This window comes from Coturnix japonica, chromosome 8 (assembly GCF_001577835.2).
Source record: "Coturnix japonica isolate 7356 chromosome 8, Coturnix japonica 2.1, whole genome shotgun sequence".
In the NCBI taxonomy this organism is placed as follows: Eukaryota; Metazoa; Chordata; class Aves; order Galliformes; family Phasianidae; genus Coturnix; species Coturnix japonica.
The window spans coordinates 10,103,207-10,128,644 of record NC_029523.1 but is presented as its reverse complement, the minus strand read 5'-3'; the positions used below and the strand labels follow the sequence as shown (position 1 = coordinate 10,128,644).

Here is a 25,438-nt window from a genome sequence, read left to right as displayed (position 1 = left end):
GTTAAGCCCATTTTTTTTTATGCTCACATACCTAAATGGAATATATGGTGGATTAGATCCAGACATAAGTGTCCTATATGCTTCTTCCGGTGTTTTCCTCAAGTATATTACCTGTAGGGAAGGAGAAGATGTTCAGATGCATCAATGTATTTCTGCTTCTTTTGTTTTGAAACTAATACTGATTTCTCCACTTTGAACTACTGGTCTAGTAGTCAAAACTCCATACACAAACTTAATTACTTTCAATGAACAATGCAAATTAATAATAGCTTGTATAATAGTGTCACTACTTTCTCTTGTGCTACCTGTACAAAACAGACCAAATGTAACAAACTTTCAAACATTGATTTCCTGATTTATGTCCATTCTTACATTTTAAACTTCCTGAACAGCCATGTGAGTGAAAGAATAAGCTCTCCACTGTTGGGATGCTATGCAGACAGGTGGGATGCAGCCATCCTGACCAGACACATGCTGCCAAGAAAAATTATATTGTGTGTTCTAAGAAGTTGACAGATTTAAAAGGACATTCTGCAAGGTCACCTTAGCACTATTCCACTACATTTCAAATATAATCTGGTTTCATCTTCACCCTCAAATTCCATTTCTAAATTAACAGCACACAGAACAGATCCATTTTATTGGTGCTATGTTACCATGAGAACTCTGAAGCCAGCATAGAGCAATCTGAAAAAAAGGCACTGTTTGAAACTGCAAATAAGGTGCAAAAGCTTCCATTCCAACTGAAATGCCTTTGTACTTGCTTCCAAAGGAGGAATTACCAACTTGAACAGTAGTGTAATATGCTTAGATTAAGAGAGAACAAGCTCTTAAAGCTCCAGGTAGGGCTCAGAAATGTAATTTATATTTTTTAAAACTAGGGAAAAGCACTTCTGCAAATGATGATGCTTTATTAGCTCACCATTTCTCAGCCTATTTTGACCTAATACACCTCACAAACTTCAGAACTTGATGGCTTTTCTCTGGCATTACAGAAAGCTATCAATACTAAAACAAGTAATCACAAGAAATATGACCAGGCCACCTGCTATCTACAAGGAAAAAAGCTCAGTGGATCCTTTTTCAGAGCTTGTGACAGTAAGCATTGTGTTTCACCAGGAGTACTCAAAAGGCAGATTTTGGTCCACTAATCAAGTTTTGATCTTAGAAGAACTGTAGCAGTAAGGGACTAGTATTACTTCTTCCACAGGGAATTCAAAAGAGAACAGTCAAATAGGGGCTCCTTGTTTTCCAGACAGAAAAAAAAAACAAAACAGTATAATGAACACCTCAACATTATGGAAAGCAGCATTCTCCACCCTTGCCCAACTCATCCATTTAAGACATGAAAATACATACTGTCCTTCATGATTTCTCTGATGAAAAGTGAGGAGTCAAGCAATCTCTTCAGCATAATTTAGTCAAACCTACTCCCTCTTGCCTCCATCCCTCTTCTCTCAATTTGAGACAAAAACCACTAAGGGCATGTTGAGTCAAACCAGGCAACTTCAGCTTTAGTAGGTATGAAAGTACCTGGAACACTATTTCAAAACTACCCCCCCCCCCCCCCCCCCCCCCTTTTTTTTTCTTTTTTTTAATTAAAAATTTACCATTTTTTTCCTCTGGAAGAAAACAACTGCTGTCTTTAAAGACTGAAAGTCTTTAAATATTTGTTTTCCTTAATCTTATGGCAAAAGTAATTCTTGCCAAATTCTTACGAGTGAGAACATTAATTTAGCAACTGGACATGATCAGTGAAATGTATAGCAAGTCTATTATAAAAGCCAAAATATAGAAGACTTATCTTTGTGACATGCAATGTACAAACAAGGAAGTTACCGTGAATAAAGTTTTTAGCTCTCTCAAATTTAAGACTATTCTACTAAAATCTTTTAATAACTATCAGGGTAATTCAGCTCAACTTGTCTAAGAAGCTGCTTAATGAAACACCAATTTGCATAATCAGCACTGGAAACTCATTCGTAGAACATGATCCGCTATTTTCCACGTTTCATTTTACACTTAATATTTTAGCACCAGGACAAATAAAACAAGCTTTCTCAATTAACTTCCACACATTGATAGAGTTCAAAGTTGTGAAACTTCTGGGCCTCAGAAACCTCATGTAATCAAAAACAAGACAAGCACAGATCTTGAATCAAAGAGCGTATACATAAAATAATCAAACCACCAACTGTATGTAATTCCTTCCCTGAAGGTTTGATTAGATTATTAGAAATATTCCTATTATATAACCCAAGGATGTACAACTACTGCACATGACTGAACAAAGCTCTGAAAATGCAAATATCATTTCCCAAAGGTGGAAAAGTATACCTGGATTGCAGAATTTAAACTTCTATGGTTGAAAACAACAACACAGCAATCACACGAACCAGATTATTAGATGGTTAATAAATAACTTTTTAGAATACCCATTTATTAGCTTATTGGAATTATAATCAACTACTATGTGAGCAAACTTGCAGTACTCTGGCAAGTCTTTAAGTACATACACACAGATACAATTCTGCACTGTAATTTTTATATAATATCAGATACCTTCGCACAAACTGTTTTCCAATATTATATTAAATTGAGATGAACTAAAAAGTGAATCTGTGCAAATAAATTGTTTATAGTTAATGGACTCTGTTTTTGCATTGACAGCAGTGCATTAGTAAAGCATTACTCTAAGTGCATTTTATCTTCTAACAACTGGAAAATATGCAGAATACCCTACTAGCATTTGACAGGAAAGTAATGGTATCAAATGCACATGCAGATCACTTGCAGATGTCAGAAGTTACGAGACATAAGCAGCTTAATATATACTCAGCTGGCTTAAAGGGACATGCAGACCAGCACACTAGTTTACCTTGTTCTACACACAAGACTCCCTGCTCATGTACAATGTGCCACGTGGTACCATCTATAGAGTCACTTCACGGTACATATGCTATGCACTCCTCATCACAATTTTCATTAGACCGATTTCTACCCCTGCCAGGATGTGTCCTTATCCCCTTAACTGCTCAACCACTTGCTCAAATTCAGACTACCAAATTTTTTGACATTCAAGGAAGCGGTGTCCTATGGGGAACACGCATTCCGTCCTAACACCGCTCCTCCTGCAAGTAAATAGAGTTACGTGCCAATGACAAGACTTGTCTAAATCTCAAACAGCAGAATTGTCAAAGACAGCTTAAAGAAGAATTAAATGACAACCTGCCTACCTCCCTCAGGGGCCATCCCATGGGACATTAATTTACACAAGAAATATTTCTTAAGTAAGGCTAGAAGTATCCATGCGACAATTAGTACTTACAGCATATGCACCTATTAAAAAAGCTGCATTTGCTCGTTTCCGCTGGTCAAAACTGGTGTAGTAAACTATCTTCTTTCTTGACAGACTGAAATACTGTTAAAAAGAAAAAAAGAAAATTAATAATCAGACAGTACATTCCAACACTAACATTAAATAAGAGTTTCTTAAAATTAAAGGAAAAAACGTTACTAATACCACAGACAATCTTCTAACATTACAGATAAAAGTACATGGAAACAGTTGCTGTTCCAGAGCAAATATATTAGTTTTGCTGTGCAAAAATATCCTAAAAAAATGCAGTTCAATCAAAACCTAATGTAACTGTTTAGTTACAACAGCTTAGGGATAATGTGGAAAGGCACTGCAATTGTTAGACTCTCCCATGCATTAAAAGCCTTCAGTACAAAACTCTAAGACCAATATACTTTTTTTTTTTTTTATGAAAAACTCCAAGCAAACAACAATCTTCCTCTACACTGCCTGCATATAGGGTGACAGACAACATATTTTGAAAGCTTCAGTAATAAGTCTATAAAAAAGCAAGTGAAAAGCTTGGGGAAAAAAAAAAAAAAAAAAGGTTAGGCACAGAATAAACTGGGAAGTCTTGCAATTCATTCTGTAGGAAGAAAAGAAGCCTCTGTCAGAGTTCTGTGGACAGAACTGCTATTGAGAACAACTGCAACAAGTGCAAGAACAATAAGGACAAACTGCAACTATTTAAAGCTGAAGACAAAACAGTCATTTAAAAATTTCAAACTAGACAGGTTTTTTTTTCTTCTCAATTTTATTAAAATATTTCTTACTTCATTAATTTCTACTCTAATTACATATTGCAACACTATCACATGTTTTTTCCAGGTGGTTTCTGTGGTACAATAACTGTTTGAGGAACATATCAACAGTTTCGCCCCTAAATATTTGAAAAGTACTTTTGTTTTTAAAAAGTGTGCAACATTTTTACACAGGCTGCTCTGAAATTGATGCCTCCTATTTATTTCAACAGGAATAACAGACAAAGAGCACAATAACACTACCTGATAGAGAAAATTCTCAGCTACAAAATACTGCTCTCTATCATAGTCTCCACCACTAGCCAGTTCACATGGGTGAGCCGATTGAGACGCCCTTAACATTATGGTGTTATAGTGGTAAAAAATGTAACAGAATATTGATTGGAAAGTTCACCCTTACAGCCACACCACTGACATCTACCCCTGATGTCGTGGGTCAACACAATGAAATAATAAAGCATTACTTTCAAAGCAGTCCTTATAGGAATTGCCTCTACTCCAGTGCTACTGTCACCCAAGTTCAGTACTTGAATTCCTACTCGACAGTTTAAGTTTACTTTCCTTTCCTGCCCTTGGCACAGATGACACTTGGGAGCAGGAGATAAAGTAACCATAGGATTGTATTCTAGTTACTTAATTATTACCACTGTATCTCACTTACAGAAAAAGCTCATCTTATTCTTGTAACTAATTTTAGGAACTTAATTTTAGGAACCGCTTTAACAGCAGAATCAAATTTTGCACCTCCAAAACATACACAGCAGAAATCCAGGAGAAAACTGCTGTACGCACCACAGTGAGGTATTTACTCCCACCCCCAGAGAAACAATGTCTTCCAGAGCAACTCTTAGCAGCACATTACAAGCTGATCTCAATTCCATAGGCACATAGGCTGTGAGAACTAACACAAGTGAATGCATCTAAATAAGACTACAGTTGCCAAGAGGGATGATTACTATTGACTGGAAGAGGTCATGTCTTGAGATCAATGGCAACATCTCTCCGTATACACAAACACAGAGAGCATAAGTAGTTATTTAATTAGTGAATCTTTCAATTTTAACTAAAACTTGTCAAAATTTAAAGATTCCTCCTTTCTTCCCCCTCTTCACTTTTTTAATTTTAGTGTTCTCTGACTGCAGTTCCACCCATGACGCGTGGGTGGGATAACATCTCAGTAGTTACGTAACAGTGACAGAACTTCAATTATAGCTTGTTGACTACTGCATATTTTACAGTAAAGTTCTTAGTAACAGTTTACAGTTCACCTGAAATACTACTTTATTTTACAGAGCAGACTTCTTTGTCATACAGATATATAAAGTCAGTCCAGTTCTGAAATATTTCTGTATTAGAGATGCAAAAAGTGACAGCCCACCTTAAATGTTCCCAAAACAATGTAAGTAGAGCATTATCACTGCTTCAATTTCAAAAAGGCAAGTGTTTAATCTTAATGAGCTACACAACTATGTGATTTTTTTTTTTTTTAAATTTTAATTCTGAATAAAGCTTCAACACAGAACTGAAAACTAATGCAAGTTACTGGATTATAGCATAGCAAGCAAAGGAAAACTGCATCAGGATGCACTCAGCCTCTATTTTTGTTTACCCAATAGTTACTGAAAATCAAACTTCATGGCAAGTGTTGCTGAACTGACCTACTGCATGCAGGAATATTTCTATTAATGCTAACACATATTCTTCACTTGGTTACACATTAAGTATCGATGTTAACCTGCCAAATGATAAAAGGAATATACTGACATTTCAACCAAATTTCGTGAGGTAAGTCTATTTCCAGCTAGGTTTAATTGCAAGCATTAAGGACAATTGGTTTTAAGGTTATGTTTTGTGACATTTGTCTTTTCTTTTGTTTGCTTGTTTGTTTTGTTTTTAAGTGAAGAGATTTCTCCAGAACTCCACCTGAATGCGGAGATAGTTTCCTCCCATACCGCCCAACTCAGAAGCATCATAAATGTATTAAAAGAGACTCTCACTGTGAGATATCTTGAATAGCTACAGTTAAGGATGATATAGTAATATTGCTGCAACTCACTCCTTACTATTTTTAGACATTAAAACGCATGCACTGTGAAATACCAAATGTATCTTTATCAATAAGAAAATTCCAGTAGAACACAAAAATGTAATAAAGCGGTACCTGTCAAGATATTTCTCAGAGGAATTCACTCAGACAGTCTTTTTTAATAAAAGCAGAAACTATAAGAGAAGCGTGGCAGGTTTTGTTTCAGGCAATAAAACTAATTCATTGGCGTATGAAAGGATTCCAGAACATAATTTCTTCCACTTTAAAATTACTTTAATTTTATAAAAAATTTTGGTTCTTGAAGATCCCAAGAGAGATTTACTTGCATTGTTCTACAAGAAATTGCTGTAATGTGTTTAATAAAGTTGGATCCATGCAAATACTGCTAAAATAAATACACAAACGTACTCACATAAATAACAGCGAATACAATGCTTGCAGACTAGCCATGGAAAATCACATATTAAAAAGAAGTACATGCAATCTGCCTCAGGACCTCAGCTGTCCTGAAGCAATTACCACAACACAGTCAGCACATAAGAAATGTCAGTCCCACTGTTCAAGGCCTGCCAGAATCTTCCCTTACCACTTTTCCATCTTTAGTAAACCAAGTTATTTCTATAGGAAAATCTCCCTCTCTGATTATGCCTGCTTCTTCATTTATCAAGTCTGCATAAGGTTATACATGCTCAGAACACAGTACTTTAAATCATTCCATGAAACCAGACTTTTTTTAATGAAAAAAATTAACATAACTTAATTGGAAACTCTTGACTAAGCAATTACAAACAGAATTCAAGGAACAACTAGGAAGATGCACTGCCAAGTATTTTTTCTTGCTATCATCTAAGCTAGTCAGTATCATCTCCATAGCAATCAGCAACACATCACAAACATAAGGTCAGTAAGGTTTTTCAGTAGAATGCAGCTTCAGTGCTTTACCTTCAACAACATCAACAAATGATGATTGAATAAACGCTTCAGTTCTTCAGAACAAAATTATTCACAGCTTTTTAAGTCAGTCAGCATAAAGATACAATAGTTTAAAGTGTCGGACTGTCATGTAGTACATCTTAAAATGAGGCATTTCTCCCTCCTCTCTGCCTCCCCAAAAAGGAAAGGTGGGAACAGAACACTGCCTCCTCCATGCTCCATCCCTCTACCAAAACAGAAATAGATGCAGTTGAAAGACTTGAAGAGGAAGTTTGTGGGATTTTGTTTGTATTTTAAAATGAGATCCTATAGTCACATTTCTCCTGCTTCTGATTACATAAATTTTAACAAAAGCCTTCCAAATCATGAAATTTCTTTTACAATACCATATCCACACAAAAAATTGTCACACCCAGCGTGGATTTTCTGTTCCACAATTCTTGCAAAGGCTTTTCATTAGCGAAGCACACTCAGTGAACTTGACCAGCGAAGCTAAGCAGAAGTCTAGTGGTTACACCTACAGTACAATATCAGATGCATGCTTCAGCCTGTGGATGTAGCCCCTTCAATCCTGCTTACCCACTGAAGATAGTAATTAAATTAAGACACAGTGTAGTACGTATTTTATGTATTAGGGAAGCAAAGTTTACATTAGCAGTTACTGGCTTATCTCAAAGGCAGGGCTAATCAGAAAACTGGAATCTATTCATGCCATGGTTTCTGTGCTACTCAGGTGGTATTTCAAGCTCTAGCTGTTGGAATTCACATATTTTTCACTGGTTGCACTATCAGATTACCCTTCTCTATTGTGTTTCAGTAGTTAAAAATTAACTTATTTGGAATTAACCTCTGGGAACAATAACAGACAGCACCTCCTTAAATCCCAAGCAGATCAGCTGGTCTCTGTCCTGATCCTGACAACCTGTATTCCACACCTTGTATGAGAAGTAAAAAAACTAAATAAGTAAAAAAAAAACCAAAGATTATGAATGTGAAACCCTCCTTTAGTTCCTCACCTGCTAAGAAACAATGATGGTTTACTTTAATTTTTATTTATTTTTTCATTCTTCAGAGGTAAGAGAATTCAGAGCAAAGAAGAGCCTTAAGGTAAGTGCCAGTTATCTATAGTTAGCAAGTACTTGATAATCACTATCAAAATGGAAAACAGGTTTTATCTGAGTTCAAAAACACAAGAATATATAATTGAAAATTCTATATTGAAAGCACAAGAATATTTTAAAAACAAAGCTTACCTTTAGTTTCTTATTAAGTTTACAGCAATATCTGTATAACATGGCCAAATTTAAAGGTCCGAAATCTGCATAGAAACTTGAAGAAAAGAAAATAATGTTATTTATGCAAAATAGCTTTGTAAATTTCAACATGCATACTGCTGATAGCTAAAACTGCAAAACGAACTATGGGGAATGCTGAATAAGAAGTATGTACAGAATACCACATAAACCCTTTATTTCAGCTGCCGCAGTAACTGAAATTTAAGTCTGTTTGGTTTGGTGTTTTTAAATCCCATCTTCCATTAATCCAGAGACTATATACCATAGACAAACACACCTTAACACAGAATGTGTTACTGCTTCCCATTTTGTCCCCCTCAATCCTCTTGTTTCTAAGAAAAGTTCTAAGGAGTTTATCATTTATTTCATGTTTCTCATTGCTCCCATTCCTCTCTTCTAGATTTTCCTTAAACATTCACATACCCCTTGAGGCAGTAATTGCTGCTTGCTGGATAAAAGAGAGCAGCAATAGTCCATACAGGAGAATTACTGCAAAAAAAAGTAGGGATTCACAGTGCTCTCTCTCACCAAACCTAAAGCTTATTACCTCATGATTACCCCTTTCATACACACATTCTCTCAAACAAAAACATAAAAAAAACAAAGTCCAGTGAAGAACAGTGAGTTGTATTGGCCCAATTGCTGCCCAGAAGGAGCACTCTGCCTGCCACACCGATGAAATGTCAATATCATCTACTTTACAACCATCACATAATAGCACAGATGTGTTCATCCCTGGCAGCACAAAACATTATGACAATGCTTAAATACAGTAGCTCATTAGCTGGGTCAAAGACTAAGCTGTCCAGCTCCTAGGATGGTATTTGTCAGTTCACAGAACATAACTAACTCAAATGAAGACTTTAATGGCAATAATGCAGTCACTTACTTTTAGAATTCCTTGCCTGTTCTAAGATAAGGCTGCCAGATAAGGTCAACAGTTACAGCTATTTTAAAATCAAAACTCCCCATTTCGTTCTTAATAGAGATCAAATAAAATAATAATAAAAAATAAAAAATAAAAAATAAAATAAAAAAATAAAAAAATAAAAAAATAAAAAATAAAAAATAAAAAATAAAAAAATAAAAAAATAAAAAAATAAAAAAATAAAAAAATAAAAANAAAAAATAAAAAAATAAAAAAATAAAAAAATAAAAAAATAAAAAAATAAAAAAATAAAAAAAATAAAAAAATAAAAAAATAAGAACAAGCATGATTTACAAGTAATAATTAAAAACTGGAGCTCTAAGCTCACTGCAGTGAAGACGGCATCTAGAAAAGCTCCATAGGCAGCTGGTTAACATCTGTTCTCTCTCTGCAGCACTAACATCTCAAAATAAAAGCAAAGCTGCACTTCTTGTTCCAGTATTACCTTTCTATATTTTTCATCATACAAGTGAATTAATAATGTAAAATGCATTTTAAGATTTACTGTCCGTACGCAGGCATGAAAATTAAAACCCACTGGCAACTCCTATTTCCTTCACAGGACACTATGGGGCAGTATAGACAAGCCAAAACTTGAAGCCATTGACTTCACTGACACAATGTTGCGATGCATGTATAAATAGTTTCAACTCTTTCCACTCTATCTTTAAACTGAATTAAGCTTAAATGTTCCCTTCAAATGGGGCCAAGAGAAACAAGCCTTTCACAGCTCTCCAAATTGAAGAGTTCTCTGACAAACAGCACGAGGTTCTGTACTGAGGTCAGTGAACTACAAAACTCTTCAATTTCTATCCTTAAAACTGAATACGTCTGACATGTTTAAACAGATGAGTTTAATCTTATCCACGCCCATTACTTATAGAGCAACAGGCCGTTTTTGTCCTTGAATTCAAGTCGCTTAATCCTGAGCCAGCCAGCGGATTTGCTTAAGGACAGAATTTTGAGAGCTACATATAAGTGGAAGATGGGAAATTGGGAGGTGGAAATAAGCAATGAAGAGAAACAACACACCCAGTCAGCCTCTAAACTAAGAATCTTAACCAGCAAAATTTAAAGACAGAAATTGAAAAAAACAAACAAAAAACCAAACAAACAAAAAAAAAAAACCCCACAAAGAAATGAAATCTGGTTACATCATTTAGTCACCGTTAACCAATATTCATTCATTTACAATTCCTTCATAGATAATAGATTTTCATTATATCCAGATGTTCTTGTAAGCATTTGTACAGTGCACAGAATCAGCACATCTCTGAAACCAAAGCCATTAAAGAGACAGTCATTTGTAATGGGGTGGGAACCACACGAGGAACAGAAGGTAAGCATGGTATTAATCTACATTTAATTATATTTTGTTTTAATCAAATACTTAAATGATAGCTAAGATTATTCTTTCCTTTCATCCCACAGAAGCTCACAATCTTTATGCTTCTCCAGCTTCACAGCAGCAAAACCCCTGAATCCACTATGTGGAAGTAGATATTTAAATATTCTGCTTCAGAAATACCATCATAACGCTACCTGGGAGCAGCAGCACAGGTTTCAGCTTAGAATCGACTCCTCAAACCACCCTTCACATCAGCTCTCACAGCCTACCTATAATCTCAGATACTGGCTTCTTTGTATCACAGAAACTTCCACCTACCTAGATCAGCCAGCCCCAGATCAGTTCATTCATTTACTCTTTCATGCAAGTACTTTATTCCAAGGAATAAAAATGTTAAACAGATGTAGCCTAAGAATACATAGCCTTCAGGACAGAAGCTCCAGATGTTTCTGATGTAGTTCTGTACAATGCCACATGAAGGCGCCATGAGTCAAATCAAGCCGTGGGCACCTTGTCTGAATGAAGAAGATAACTTCACTAAGTATTTCAATTCAGCTGACCCTAGCACAGCAGTAAACGAGAAACAGTTTTAATATCTGGAAGTAATGGATGGAACCCAATTACAGCCAGTGAAGGAATAACATATACAGGTAGTCTCTGAAATTAATCAATGACATCCATATTAAGATCACAATCAAAAAGTTTATGGCTAAGGCACTAAGTTCTCTTTCAAAAAAGAAAATGAACTACTTTTACTTTGGCCCAGAAATCTGAAGCTGTACACAAACTTTCCCCCACAGACAGATGTACTAATGAAGTAGTTTTACACTACCATTCTCTCATAAACTTTGTGATACAGCAAGAGAAACACAGGAGAGAGGATAGGAGGCTCCTATTTGAAGATTTATTTCAAGATTCTTTTCTTCAGGATGGATCAGCATAACTTTAGAGCCACTGCTGCACTGCCTATGAGGGTACGTACACATTCCACATTCAGTAATAGGTATTTACAGCAGCAGCTCGAGCATTGCTCAAACCCTAATTACCATACTAGAAAACAAGATAGAACAGATCCACAAAGTCAGTTCTAACCATGCACAAATGCTCAGAGATGATGATACTTGCATGGCAGTTTATTCAATGTTTGAATTAGTAATTTTAAAACAAGAGCAAAGTATAGCTAGTGCAGTCTCTTTCTGGAGCACATATACAAGAATTGGAATGCAACTACACTTCTCTACAAGAAGCTTGCTTTGTTGGAGACTAACAACCTATATAAAAGCCTCTTTAGCACAAAACAGAAGCACCCCCAGTTTGCTGCTATGTGAGCCAAGAGATTAACCATAAGAACTGCAGAAAGCAGCTGAAATGCACTTCCCTAAATACAAAGCTAAACTAATTTGTAAACATGTTACAAAGACCCAATTTCTTGCTTAGGTTACTGTTAAAAATTAGCAGTAAACTCAATTAGAAAGAGAAGAAAAATATTTTCCACCTGCTTTTCTCTGCCCACTTCATAGGCTGGATCACTGGAACGTTCAGATGTCAGCTCCACAGGCTCTCAATCCAAGTACTAAGCAATACAAGAACCAGCCACTGCAGAAGCAGTCAATGGCTACAACAGGTAGCAAACTTCAAACTTACAACACTTCAAACCATAAGTTGTATCACCACAAATTTCCCAGATGAAAGACAAGTATCAATCCACGTATTCACTACAAAATCTTACCTAGCTGGTCTTCTTTCTCCCACCCCTGCATCCCAAAGCACATCTCCTTTTTTCAGATCTCCTGACTTCACTTGTAGTGACTTTAAAAAAAAATTATTTTAAGATGAAAAAGAAAAAAGCCACAGTACTGTTACATCCAACTTTTATGGATGGCTGTTAATAAAACTGATAATTATGAACATGCATTTATCTCTATATTTACATTCATACTGATAAAAGCTGGGAGCTTGGAAGTTTCTTAGACGATGTGCTTTTGTCACTGTTTTTGTGGACTTTAACTCACTAAGTGATCTTGGTCATTTGATAGTGAATTTCAACTCTCCAAAGGCTGGAAGTGAACAAGGAACTCCCTGTTCTCTGCGTGAAGCGACAGCTCTGTTTGCTATAACATGGCTAAGGTTTTCTTTTCCTTTCAACTGATATAAGCCACAAAAGGATGGTGAAGTTCAGGTTTCTTATGCAAGTACCATTATTGGATAGCCATAGAAAAGCAGTATTTTACACCAGCCAAATAAACAAGGGAACCCTTACTCATATCAATGGAAAGAGAAGCTGCATTACATATGTGTATGCAGAAAACATATCCTACAAATCAAAGTCCAAAGAATACTCATTAAATGAAGTCACAGTGTTAAGTTTTATTGTGTTTCTGCTTGAATGCCAAAAAAAGAAAATATATAGCTAACATTAAGGCTGCTGTGGAACAATGGCTTGAAGGCTGTACTGTAAAACATAGGATGCCCTGGCAACATCACACTATTTACTTTCGCTGCTGCTTGCTAAGTTTAAGATGATATCTGCAAAAGCTGTTTATAAAAAAAACCACCTGAAGTTACAAGTGAGCAAGTAAAAACACAGTTTATGAGAACTGTCATTACTATTCACCAAAAAAGATGATACTCCCAGTTTTAACTAACTTTTAATTTTGCTTGAAGAATTTCCACAACAATGGAAAAGTTGTTAGAAATCATTTTGATGAAAAAATGTGACAGTCAAGTTAACCAGTCAAGTGTAATATTCCCAACCCAGATCCATTTACTGAAAGGTAAAGCATGAAAGACACTATTCTTAGAGAAGAAAAAGCTTCTTATTATTGCCTAACTCACTAATTGAGATCATGCCAAGGCAAGGCTTGTCTATTTGCCAAATGACAGTCCTCATCAAGCTGGATTATTTCTCATTAACTCAGTTTTCCTGAAGCAATAGTTACCTGCAATACACTACTCTGCAAGTCTGCATTCTCCTGTAGGTAGTACTGCAGACTTACTCAGGAGGGACCTCAGAGACTTTCAGAGAAAGACTGACAAAATCTTACAGAAACAAAAACAACTGGGTGGGGAGGGAGGAAGGGAAGCTATAAGAAGTCAGAGTTGCACAAATTCATTCCAAATTCAAACAGGAAATTTGCATGCCATCTCTACAGCAATAGGCTCCAGGTTACATTGCAGCATACGCAACTGAAACTGTGACCGTTCTACTAGTGAGCTCCCAACCAGATCACATTTGATATGTACCAAAGCAAACTGAAGTCCTTTCCTTCTCATTTTTCAAAGTAAGTGTTTAAAGAAGTTGATGAATTTGTTAAAACAGTTGACAATTTCAAGTTAAAAATCGAAGGCTAAATACTCCAGATTACATAATCACTTTCTGGATATAACCTGGTGATAAATCATGCAACGCACTACAACAGCAAGCATTCAGACCAAAACTTCCAGATCCATCACATTTAGTGTTAGAGAACTTCTCTTTAACAGAGCACACTGTTAATTTAGACTGTTACTTCCTTATGTCTCATCAAGGGCGAGAAGAGAAACAGAACGAAGTGCAACAGGAAGGACACTAAGTACTATGTGATCCACTAATATGCTCTCTATAATCAGACCAACAACCCCATACTCACATTCATGAGCTTTTTAAATCACGTACTGCCTCCAAGAAAGCAAACTGACCCCACTATAATCAGCTAAATTAATTCCTGCATCACTTCACAGTTTGAATCATCACTAAAGATAGAACAGCCCAAAGAAAAGCAGCTTAGTTCCATACACAATGAAGTACCTTTGTCTAGTCACTGTGTGATACATCTTAACAAAACTAAGGCAATACATAGTGGTGCTGCAAAGGTATTTAGGTATCACACAGGTGCTGAGAGTTTTGTGCCCGCACAGACATCTCCTATCCTCCTCCTCTCAGACAACTGAACTAGTTCAGTTACAAAGCAGAAGCAGCCAAGAAATTTTGATGAGGAAGAACAGCACAGGTAGGTCATCTTGCATGAAGTCTCTAGAAAAAACTGTTCTCGGGTACAACACTCCAAAGTTTACCTTCACACTCCATTTCAGTATCACAATAAAACTCCCAATCACTTTCTCAGAAAGGCTACATTTTTGAGAAACCAGCCAGGAGTCCCAAGTTGGTGTTGGAAGTTGGGTTCTACTATTACTTAGAGACACACCCAGGTGTCAGGGCCTATTTTTTGCTGTGCAGCCTGTGAAATACAGCAGACAAACATTTAGGTCACTGAGAAGCACAAAAGGAACCCAAAATAAGCAGAATCTGCATTTTCCTAAGCACTACCTGACTTGTATTTTATTTCTCTTTTCACTGCTAGCTTTTCAATATTCAAAAATGTAATGCAGTAACCCTGTCAGCATCTGCTTTTACTTCCCTGAGAATACAAGCTCCTGTAGAGATGAAGTGAAAGGAAAAAAGACAAAATGTTGACATGGTTTTACTATCAAATATTGCATATACTAATAGAGACATACACCATGCTGCAAATATCAATGGAGAATTTAGCACTGCATATCCGGAAGAGCTAGGTTATTGCACAGGATACACATAATGCTGCCTGGCAACTGTCACTTAGTTTCTACTACATATTATGTTTTACTGTTTTGAGAATACAACAGGATGAGCACCGTTACTGTATCAAAACTAGGATACCTTTAGAAACGGTCCCAGTAGATTACAAGCTGTTGACTCAAAGTATACTACAAGTTACATGCTTAAAGTCTTAAATATGCCCTAGAAGATAATAGAAGAAAGCAAAGACCTCTTTATCATGTTTATCTGGTATTACATCCTGGAGCATGGTTAACCGATATGTGGATTAAGGAGTACATCTACTGTATTTGCTTCAACGATTATTACAGAAAACACTCCCAACCCAAGCAGGAAATAACAAAAGTAAAGAGATCTGAGAAAGGATCACCAAGAGCTCTACTAGAAAACAGACAGATGAAGACAAGGAAGATTCAAATGACTGTTTTAAAAAACAAACACCAAACCACAACCTAGAACTGTGAGCTCTGCATAGAAGATAAGCTACAAACTGAGAAAAACTGCTTTTTGCCTTCATAGAAGCAACGCTGAAGTCACATGCATAGGATGTAGTTGATATTCTTTAGCCCATAGGGGAAAAAAAAAGTTGTGTTTTACATAAGAGGATTTCTTTTTGTCCCACTAGAAATGCCATGTAGTGCAAACCCTCTGTCAAGTGGCAGACTGGGCAGGAACAGCTATCTGGGAACATAAACAAGAGCAACGCCTTTGTAACTACAGCATGGAGCTATTACTTTATTTGTTTTGTGTACACATTTCATTCGTAGAACTCCACCCACAATGGAATTAACTGTTGGCTTTCTGCTCTATCAGTGTCTTCCAGGCATTAGAAGCTGTTACTTCACAGAACACTTTCTCTTCTGTTTTAAAGCTACAGCAGCCGACAGGAAGCACTATCTAAAAGCCTTGAAAAAAAGTTAGAGATGTGATTCAAAGGCAAATCAAAGTTTAGCGTTCATGTAATTCTGCATGAAAGCTGAGCACTTCATAGTCTGGCTACAGGAGAACAGAAGAATGATCTGTTATTTCACATACGGTCACACTAAGCAACCTTCTATTTAAAACACCATTTAATGAGATGTAAATAGTCTTAAGGGATCTTCTGCAATTTATAATGGAGCTTGACAGCCCATATACCCTGCCCTAGCTCAGCTACAACGTAATTGCTCAGCCACCATTTAAAGTTACTTAAGAAGCTCGGGAGGAACTGTAAATTCGTTTATTTAAACCAAAAAAGCTGTTTAACACTTACTTCTCATAGACCAGTTCGTCGTCAGTACAGAAGTAGTGGGTGTTCACCGTACTTTTGGGCTTATTCCTCAAAGTGGCGAAGTAGAGGCGATCTGAAAGACAGCGAAGGGCCGCGTTGCGCAGAGCGGCCCGGGGCCTCTCGGAGAGCCGCCTGGGGGCCCATGAGCAACAGGTGCCGGAAAGAAGCGCAGGAAGGACGACTGAGGCGTTCCCCACAACAGCAGCGGGGCAGGCGGCTGATGTGAACCGCAAGGCAGAAGGGGCCGATGGAGGCAGCCGAGGAGGGGACCCGAAGGAGGCTCCGCAGCACAGCCCGCCCCGCGGCCGGAGCACGGGGAGCACGCCCGGCCCGCTCTCACCTTTCACGAACTCGGAGGCTCCCCCCAGCACTTCGGAGGCGGCCGCCGCCGGCTCCATCTTAAACAGGGCGCGGAGCAGCGAGGCGCGGGGCGGCTCCGAGCTCATGGCGCTCCGGGGCAGCGCTGAGTTGCGCTCGCAGGGACGCGACCCGCCGCCCAGAGGAACCGCCCGCCGCGGGCCGCGCTGCTCGGAGCGACGCCACCCGCATAGGAACTGCAGCGGGGGGCACAGCCAGCGCCGGGACGCGGCGAACCGCCGGGCGGGCGGCTGCCCGCAGGGATCTCAGCTCCACCCCGGCCGGCCGGGAGCCGCCCCCGGATAAAGCGGCCGCGGTCGGTTACCAGGAAACCGGCGGCGCTTTAGCGACTGCGTTCGCCAGCCTTTGTCTCCGCCGGCCGGGGCCGAGATGGGCGGGCGGCCCCCTCAGCCCCCCCGGCCCCGCCCTCCGCCTCGGTGCCCCGGGTTCGCCCGGCACGGCCCCGCCCTCCGCCCGCGTCTCGTTGGAGCCCGTCCAGCTTCACGCCGGACCAGCGGTTCAGAGCCCCAGGGTGCGACTTTCTGCTACGGCCCGGCCCGGGTCTGCGCTCTGTGGAGCGGCCCGAGGGGGACAGAGATGGGGTAGTGTCTACCCAGCGTGACGGGGACGTGGGCGAGATGGCGAGCAAGGCAAAAGCTGCCTCGGTGCAGGAAGGGGAGAAGCGAAGTGTCACAGGAACCCCCTTCTTCACAGCCCGAACTGGGACTCGTGTTTGCGAAGTCGCGGCCCGGTAGGCGTTCTCCTTCTTGTCTGATGGACAGCCAGGCTCAGCAATCACACACTGCCTTCCCAACTCTGCTGCCTATGAGCGGAGCCCATTGCAGAGAGAGCATTCCATAGAAATGCCTTTCCTCCACCCACCTCTTCAGAAAGAGCCTGTAAATGCCACAGACAGCTCAAGCACTTCCCCACACCCAAACAGCAGAAAGCAGAGCAGGGGAGCTGCTCTTTTAAGAAGAAAAACACATGCTGCTCTTCCCCAAAGGGAAAAAAAGACAAAAAACCTTAATAAGAAGTTGTAAGAAAGTTTTACTCAGCCCCGAGGTCTGTGTTATTGCCACCATCTTTTTGTAATATTAATGACTGTTAGTGCCAGTTCACAACCTTCTGCGTGCTGCAGAAGCAAGGTCTTAGGATAGAAATTCTCTAAGGAGCAGATTCAGAACCATACCTTTCTAGAACCCCTTTTATTCAAACTTCCCTTACAGGTCAGTGCAGCATACACTTCTACACACATGCCATGCTACATGTTGACAGTACATAGGAGCTTTAATTAAGGTACCTTCACCAATAGAAGGAAAGATAGAACAGCATAACAAGCTTCATACCCAGTATCTAGAATCTTTAGATAGATAGTTCTGCGCTTGTTAAGCCTATTCTTTGCAAATACATGTTGCTAGGATGGTATATCTACAATGCAAACACTGCTGCAACTGAAGCCCCACTATCACAAACCGTTTGCAGATAGCTTACACACTTTTGGCTAGGCCACAAATATTACTTCAGTTGCATGCAAGCACAGTTAACAAGGTGCATTTTAAGCACAGATTTAATCTCTCTCTTCTCCCCTGTGAAAATGTACTAAATAGTTATGGTTTTTTTAGTTCTCGCATTTCCTCTTAGCTTTTATAGCATGACTATACCTTGTAAAACGCTTTCAGAGTGTTTTCACCTCATACTTTTCACCAGAATCACTCCTTAGTGCTATTTCTAACATTTGATCGAGCCTACAGTGACACCTTGTGGCAATTTAACTACAGAGGCAATATTGTAGCCTTAATTTCCAGACTGCAGCCTCTGGCAGTCAGACAATTGTATTTCCCAGTAAGTTTATTAAACTGTTTTTTTTCCAATAAAAGATTTCCTAAGTATACATTCCAGTTACCACTTATAACATCCTGGCCCTTATAAAAACCATCAAGGGACAATTTCATTACTTGTGAAAAGTTATCAGCCCTTAAAACAAAGAAACCTCTTTACTTCCTAAGCAAAATGGATAACAGCCAGACCTGAAGTGAGATCTTTGAATTCCCTAAGCCTAAACTTGTTTCAAGTGTTTTTGGTTTTTTTTTCCCCTCTAAATATTTTTTATCATTATTAGTGGTCACATGTAAGCCTTACCTAAATTAAGTCATCATATATACCAGCAATTATTATTATTTTAAATGAACTCTTGGTTCTGCTTATCTGTATGGAACTTAAGAGCTTATTTCAGACATTTAACAATGACAACTTGGTCAACAATGTGAAATAAATACAGAACAAATCTATTTATATATTTTATTTGACAAGTGTACGAATTGACAGAATAATACAAGTTTGTTCTATTTATTCCTTCACTGAAACAGAAGAACTCCCTGCTTAAAAAGCAGATAACAAAAATAAACCAAAACAAAAAGCCCCAAATGATCCCTTCTCCCTCAAAAAAAACCAAAAAGTCCAGGGCTTGGATTTCACCAAGATGACAGTTCACTTTATGTTTTAAAAGGTTAAAAAAAAAAAACAGCTAAAATTGTGAAAATGTAACAGACAATATTGTACAGAACAGAAATGACATTGGCCAATAAATGAATGAGATGCAGGAAGCTACCACTAGCAAAGCTGCACTTCTGGAAGCCTCATAGTTCTGTTTGGATTTTACTTATCAGTACAGCACAGTAAATACAATTTACTTTTTACACTGTTTACAACAAAATTGAACAGATTTTGTTGGTGTACTTTTTTTTCCCCCCTTAAATCTTAAAGAAGATATTAGGAAGACTGAACATAAATTCTTTAACAGCAATAGAGTAAAGCAATTCTCTGTTCTCCAGACAGGAACAGGAAGAGTCCATACCCAGAAACAGGTGTAAGAATGTCATATTTTTCAAATATGTTTTTTGTTCAGGTAGCTTATTATAAAGTAATCATACACAATCTGTGTAGATGGTGTTTGTATTGTAGACGTGAGCTGTTATTGATTACCAACTTTTGAACTGGTATTGAAAATAAGTTAAAGCTGATGTAAGGTGAGACAAAACCTCAATCAGATGCCAGATTTGATTCCTGTCTGATACAAAGAACAAATCTCTGCCTTGTTTGCTTTTCATCCATACCACAAAAGTTTCTGTGAAGTTTTTTTACCCCCATGTCAACACTGCTCCTAATAAAACAGAAGTTATTAAAAGCAGATGTTTGTTGCCACAGATTGAGCCACATAATTCAGAGACTGATAATAGTCCAGCCCTGTCACATATCACTATACCTTGAAACACATTTTTCTGTTTTACACATTAATTGCACATGTTAATTCTGTTGTCACAGCTGCCAAAAACAGAGATAAAAAGGAAACAACAAGTAATCATGCATGTGAAAGACTGGTTTCAAAAAAGTAGACATGTAATCTCATTAGCAATTGTAAATAAGACATCTTAGACATAAAGATTTACTCCAGCACAGTTTGGTAACAACATATTTTGTAACACACAATATAGCAAAAAAAAAACTAAACACTAGAGACAGTATTGATAAGCAATCTTGTTCATTTGACTGCATAAATAATTTTCATATTTTATTTATTCAAGTGTTCTTTCATTTCCAACTGCTAAGTTCCACATTGCAATTGTATACAATGTTTCAGCAACTTTAGGTGAAGTATCAATAAGAGAAAAAGCTGTATCAAAGAGATTGTTTTCCCACTACCTCAGCAGTAGCAGATACTGTAGGCAATGGTTATAGGACTGAGATTAAAGTGGGGAACTCTTCTTCTAGTTTGCTTTATAGCAGTTTCAAGAGCATCTCAGAAAACAGAGCATACAGACATATGTCAAGGATTTTTGTTCAGGAATCTAGGCGCCCACTCAGTTTGTTGTAGCCCTTTTACAGTTATACTAGGAAATGTGTGGAGGAGAAGGAGAGGGGAAGCAATGGAAGGAAGCATCTCAATGTGCAATAAAAACACACTTAGATTCATTTAGCTAGTTACACCAATAATAAAAAAAACTTCTGGTTACGAAGACTGAAGGGTGCATTTTTGGCTGCATGTTTCTGAAGAAGTAGCCAAGCTGTAAACACATTTCAGGTTATGGGAAGATGAAGATTTTATTACAAATGAACATTAAGATAAACGTATTTAAAACTTTCTAAAAATTTACCTTGTTGATTGGTTAGAAAGAGTGGGAGGGGGAACAACAAAAGGCCATATGAAAGAAACTCAGAGGCTACAAGTAACGATGGCCAAGATGCAGTAATTACTCCTTTTTCCTCTCCTTGCATACAGTACAATTCACTGAATATTATCATCTAACCCTTTAAATTCATTGGTTTACACTTTACTTTTGTGATTGGCATAATTAGGAAACCCAAACTGGGAAATCATTATATTGGAATATTTTAAAGGCATGCCATCATAAATATTAACCAATTTATTTACACAATATGATCTCTGTAACAAATGCTCTGCTCGGTGCCACATCCCAGAATAGCCACTGTTAGTGTCTTTTTCTAAATTTCTTATATCAACAGGCTTCACAAACACTCCTGAAGGCTTTCCGATGTGCTTCGCTACCAGAAAATTCATGGCAATATCATCACAATTTTGAGTTTCGTCTATTAAAGTATAAACAGCTTCTGGTTGTTTTTGAAAGTCTTCTAAATACTTACAATGAAAAAACGCTGCACCAATAAGAACCATAGAATAATGATCTCCATTTCCAAATCCTGGGTTCTGCAGTTCAAAGCTTCCATAACTGTATACACCTGAAGGAGTAGAAATGTGCTTTCTAGGAATGAACCCCACTATATGTTCTGGAAATTGCTGAAAGAAAAAGAAATTGAAAACAAACATATGAAAGGCACAATGTGAAATCAAAATATGTTAAATATTTTCATGAAAGACGTGGTCATTTATTTATTTAATTGAGAAGAGCATAAACTTATGGCCAGGAAAGAGAGAACAGAACTGCTGGGATATGTTCCTTCCACCTACAGAACCACTACCTTTAAGTACAGTTTGACAAAACTGATGTAACTTGCCTCATTCCACACCCACCTTCAGTTTGCAGCTGTAAACTTGGCAGTCAAAATGAGTGTACAGGCAACTCTTAGAGAAAATACTTTTGCTGTTGCTTTGAAACATACCCATAACTTAAATAAGTTCAACAGTTAGCAGCTAATACATGCATGTATAAGAATTACAAGTTAGAAAACTACAGACTATAAGTAAAGTAGAAGAAAATTTTTGCAATTTCTACTATTCAATGCTTTGTGCATTTTAAAATCTAATTTAAGAAAAGCAATGGAAGGTCACTACAATATAGTACTACTCTTTCTAATTAAAACCATTAATCTCAATTGTAACTCATAAATGCTGCCTGCTAAGATAGAAAACATTACCTGCCAAACAGAAAAGGCAAAAGCAAGGTCATGAGCACTGATGAGCGTATCGTCATCCATCATCAAAACAGCTACAGAAAAAGAAAGTTTGATCAAGGATTAAAATACACAGGCACAACATGTGAGGCAATATTTGACAAACTATAACATTTCTGTAACAAGCGAGTGATAAGATACTCCTACATTCCAACTCCAGATGCATTAAAACACTGGGCTCATATAAGGGCCAGCCACTAAACTGATAACATTTCAGAGCTAGGTTGTTGAGCTCTGTCAACAGTTGGGTGAGTTTAACAGTTCAGCTCTTCTTTCTTTACATTGCTCTATGTCTATCCATAAATAACTCACCTGATATTGCCAAGAACCACTAAAAAGCAGTTTTACAACTTCAAGGAAAGGACAAGTATACAGCTTTCATATATAAAAATATTGCTAGAAGCAACACGCCCTGCTCGTTACCTTGTGTTTCCAGCTCAGGGAAGTTCTGCAGCCTGTTCCTCATGCGATTTACAGACTGAGCTTTAAAAATAACAGGAATGGGGTGAGGACCCAAGGAGTTCCACATTTCTTCTGGTGTCTTCTCTCCAATGTTGTTCCACACAACAATTACTTTATGTAAATGGGGGATGGCTTGATAATGATTTAATAGCTTTAGCAGTAAATCAGTTCTGTTATATGTCTGCATAATAAGAGTAAATGAATCTAATGCATGCTGACTTTGGGTGTTTGATTCCCTTTTAAAATTAGGTGCTTTGTCATCTTTGATACTGGGGAGCAAAGCAGTTAAAGCTCCTGCCACAAGAAGTAAGATAATGATCACCATGGAAGTGAAGCGTAGTAGGCGGGTTCCCATAACTCTTCCTGGAAGCTTACAGAAGTGAAAATACCTTGAAAAGAAGTGACAGAAAATGAAAACTTATCTCACTTACAGATCTCTCTTTTCCTTGAGCAAAGTTTGCATAACACTAAATTCATTCAGGGAAACAAATGCCTTTATGTAGATATGTATGAGCAGAGTTTTAGGACTTTAGCCAGTTTCTTCTCTGTGTTTTTGGCTGAACATTCGTACACCTCACCAAACCCATCCACCTGAAAATAGAAAACTTTAACAGGGTGTCCAGAGCTGTGCAGCAAAGGGAGATTTGGTGCCTGCTACTGAGGCATCTTTTGTCATCTCAGTATCAGGCAGGGGTTTGTGGGGCCTCCTGCTTTTGGATCTACACAGGAGACTTTACAAAGTGGCTCCTACAATGGTAGTCTCTTCTACAAAGTGCATCGTAGGTGATCCCAGTTCTTGAGGCCTCAGTGACCTGTCAGTCACTGCATCCCACTGTTTGTACCTCAAATGATGTCATCCACAGCTATTCCTCTTTCCCTACTTGTGTGGCTGGTGTGCAATATGATACATGATAAATATTCTAAGCTACTATTGAGCAGTTGCTCACCTGTAAATATCACACATTACCACACTATTTTTTTCAGGCGCTCACTGCAGAACTCTATTTAAATGAAGCAAACCAGAACAGTCTCATCAATTAAAAATTGTGTTTCTTCACAAGTTTCGATCACTTTTTCTACAGTGCGTATACAATGTCTGATATGAATTATATCATTTTTAAAAAGCTAACTTACCTCATTGTTGCCAGATGGGATTGTTTCCTCCCTGCTGTTTATATAGGACAGCTTTCTCTGATCTTATAGTCTGCTGGAAATTAAAAGGAGTTGCAAATGAAGACAAGCAGCTAACATCCATGTTACTCTGCATCTTTTGGCATTTTAATGTTCTTTTTGCTTACTGATTGCTGTGAATGTTCTTAGTAATTACACAACCCCTTTTCCTCTTGCTCAGCTAAATAACTGTCTCTGCCTTTCAATGATCTTTCCTAAACAGCTAAAGTGGTTGCTTAGAAAAGAACTTCAACACATTACTTTGTTCCCCAGGAACCACGGAAATAAACATTTGGTTACTGCAGTAAGCCATGCAGTCCCAGTTGCTTTGTTTCTGGCCCATCCCCTTCAGACTCTACCAGTAATACACCCGGTGCATTACAGGCTTAAGTCTGTTTTTCCTACCTGGTATGTGAGATAACAGAATGGGGAATGAGTACGAATATGAAAAGTAAGGATTACACATGATGCAGGGCAGTAGTCCAATAAACTCATATTTGTTTCTTCAATTGTTGGGGAAGATTTTAGTTTTTTAACACTAGTTGAACAAAGAAAGGGAGTATTTTTATTTAAGAAAGGTACTATGAAAACTTAGCAAAATAATTATGTTAATAGTTTTTAAAATGTGGAATTTTGCAATAGTTGATAATAATTAATTCCCACATAATAATGTATGTATGCCCACAGCCCATCAGCCAGCACACCCGCACCTTCCTGAGCCTGAGCTCCACTTCTACCACTACCCGATTTCATGAGGCTGCAGCAGTCATTGAGACCTTCTGATATTAACCCCTGGTTTTGGTTGCTTCATCTTATAGTACATCTGGGCATGCTGGACTCCCAGAACAGCTGGCAGCAGCTGCTGTTCTTTGCTGAGGCCCGGGATACTTTTGTTATGAGTTACAGAGATGATCTCTAAGTTCATTGCCTCCCATCACAATCCGGTCCTACAGTGCTTAATGTGATGATTAGCCACTAAGAGTGTAAAAGCACGAGGCAGGTGGGACTCTAAACGTTCTTAACAGCAACAATTAAGCCTTTTAGTTTTCCGTATATTCTTACTCAATTGCATATTAATAAGAAGCAGGAATCGTGCTATATAACGGCTACTTTTGCATCCGTACCAAACGTTCCTAATGGCCCCTTGGATCAGTTTAGCCACTTCATTTACAGAAATCACACCGTGGAATGAAAAACAAAACAGTGCCGCTGGGAAACGCCCCTTCAGATCAAAACCGCTGCAAAACAAGACTTGGAAACCAACGTGCAGTGTTTCAACCTGTCACTACAGCCTGTCCTGGCAGCCGCCCGCAGCATCACCGCCCGCAGCCGTGCCTACCCGCTGCGCCCCGCAACACACGGCCGGGCCCCGCACCGCAGCTCGGCCGCTCCGCCGACACAGGGACGGACCAGCCGGCAGCAGCGCCGTGCTTGCTTCCGGTGTTCGGCCCGCTCTTCCTGCCGCTGTACGCCGTGTAGGGGAACAACACCGAAGATACAAATTAC

The 25,438-nt window shown here is 38.4% G+C and overlaps 2 protein-coding genes across 5 annotated transcripts in view; both read right to left on the bottom strand.

Annotated features, from left to right (window-relative positions):
- Positions 1-17,261, bottom strand: part of CDC14A (cell division cycle 14A) — a 46,845-nt gene extending 29,584 nt beyond the window's left edge. Inside the window, exons 1-5 of one of the 2 annotated variants that reach the window (XM_015870327.2) lie at positions 16,854-17,261; positions 16,496-16,586; positions 8,353-8,428; positions 3,329-3,421; positions 32-111 (exon numbers count right to left, since the gene is read on the bottom strand). In XM_015870327.2, the coding sequence (XP_015725813.1) occupies positions 32-111; positions 3,329-3,421; positions 8,353-8,428; positions 16,496-16,586; positions 16,854-16,959 (446 nt within the window). In that variant the 5' untranslated portion in view covers positions 16,960-17,261. The remainder of the gene's footprint in view (positions 1-31; positions 112-3,328; positions 3,422-8,352; positions 8,429-16,495; positions 16,587-16,853) is intronic. The other variant, XM_015870324.2, reaches the window with a different exon arrangement.
- A 1,896-nt stretch (positions 17,262-19,157) lies between these two features.
- On the bottom strand, positions 19,158-25,388 carry EXTL2 (exostosin like glycosyltransferase 2). 3 transcript variants are annotated; one of them, XM_015870331.1, is made up of 5 exons: positions 25,272-25,388; positions 23,897-23,969; positions 22,724-23,151; positions 22,265-22,335; positions 19,158-21,686 (listed from the first exon to the last, which is right to left on the bottom strand). In XM_015870331.1, the coding sequence occupies exons 2-5, from the start codon at positions 23,899-23,901 to the stop codon at positions 21,195-21,197; spliced, it is 996 nt and encodes a 331-aa protein (XP_015725817.1). In that variant the 5' UTR covers positions 23,902-23,969; positions 25,272-25,388; the 3' UTR covers positions 19,158-21,194. The 3 variants fall into 3 exon arrangements, with proteins under 3 accessions (XP_015725817.1, XP_015725818.1, XP_015725819.1); XM_015870332.2 differs by having other exon boundaries at positions 23,897-23,966; positions 25,272-25,386; XM_015870333.2 differs by lacking the exon at positions 25,272-25,388 and adding an exon at positions 25,057-25,218.
- Positions 25,389-25,438: the final 50 nt, after the last annotated feature.

Bases quoted from the DNA above. Each gene is read 5' to 3' on its own strand.
- EXTL2 (XM_015870331.1), bottom strand. The intron at 22,336-22,723 runs GTAACGAGCAGG...CTTTTTCTGTAG, and splicing joins CCCTGAGCTGGAAACACAAG to CTGTTTTGATGATGGATGAC. The intron at 21,687-22,264 runs GTAATGTTTTCT...TTTTTCTTTCAG, and splicing joins TTGCCTTTTCTGTTTGGCAG to CAATTTCCAGAACATATAGT.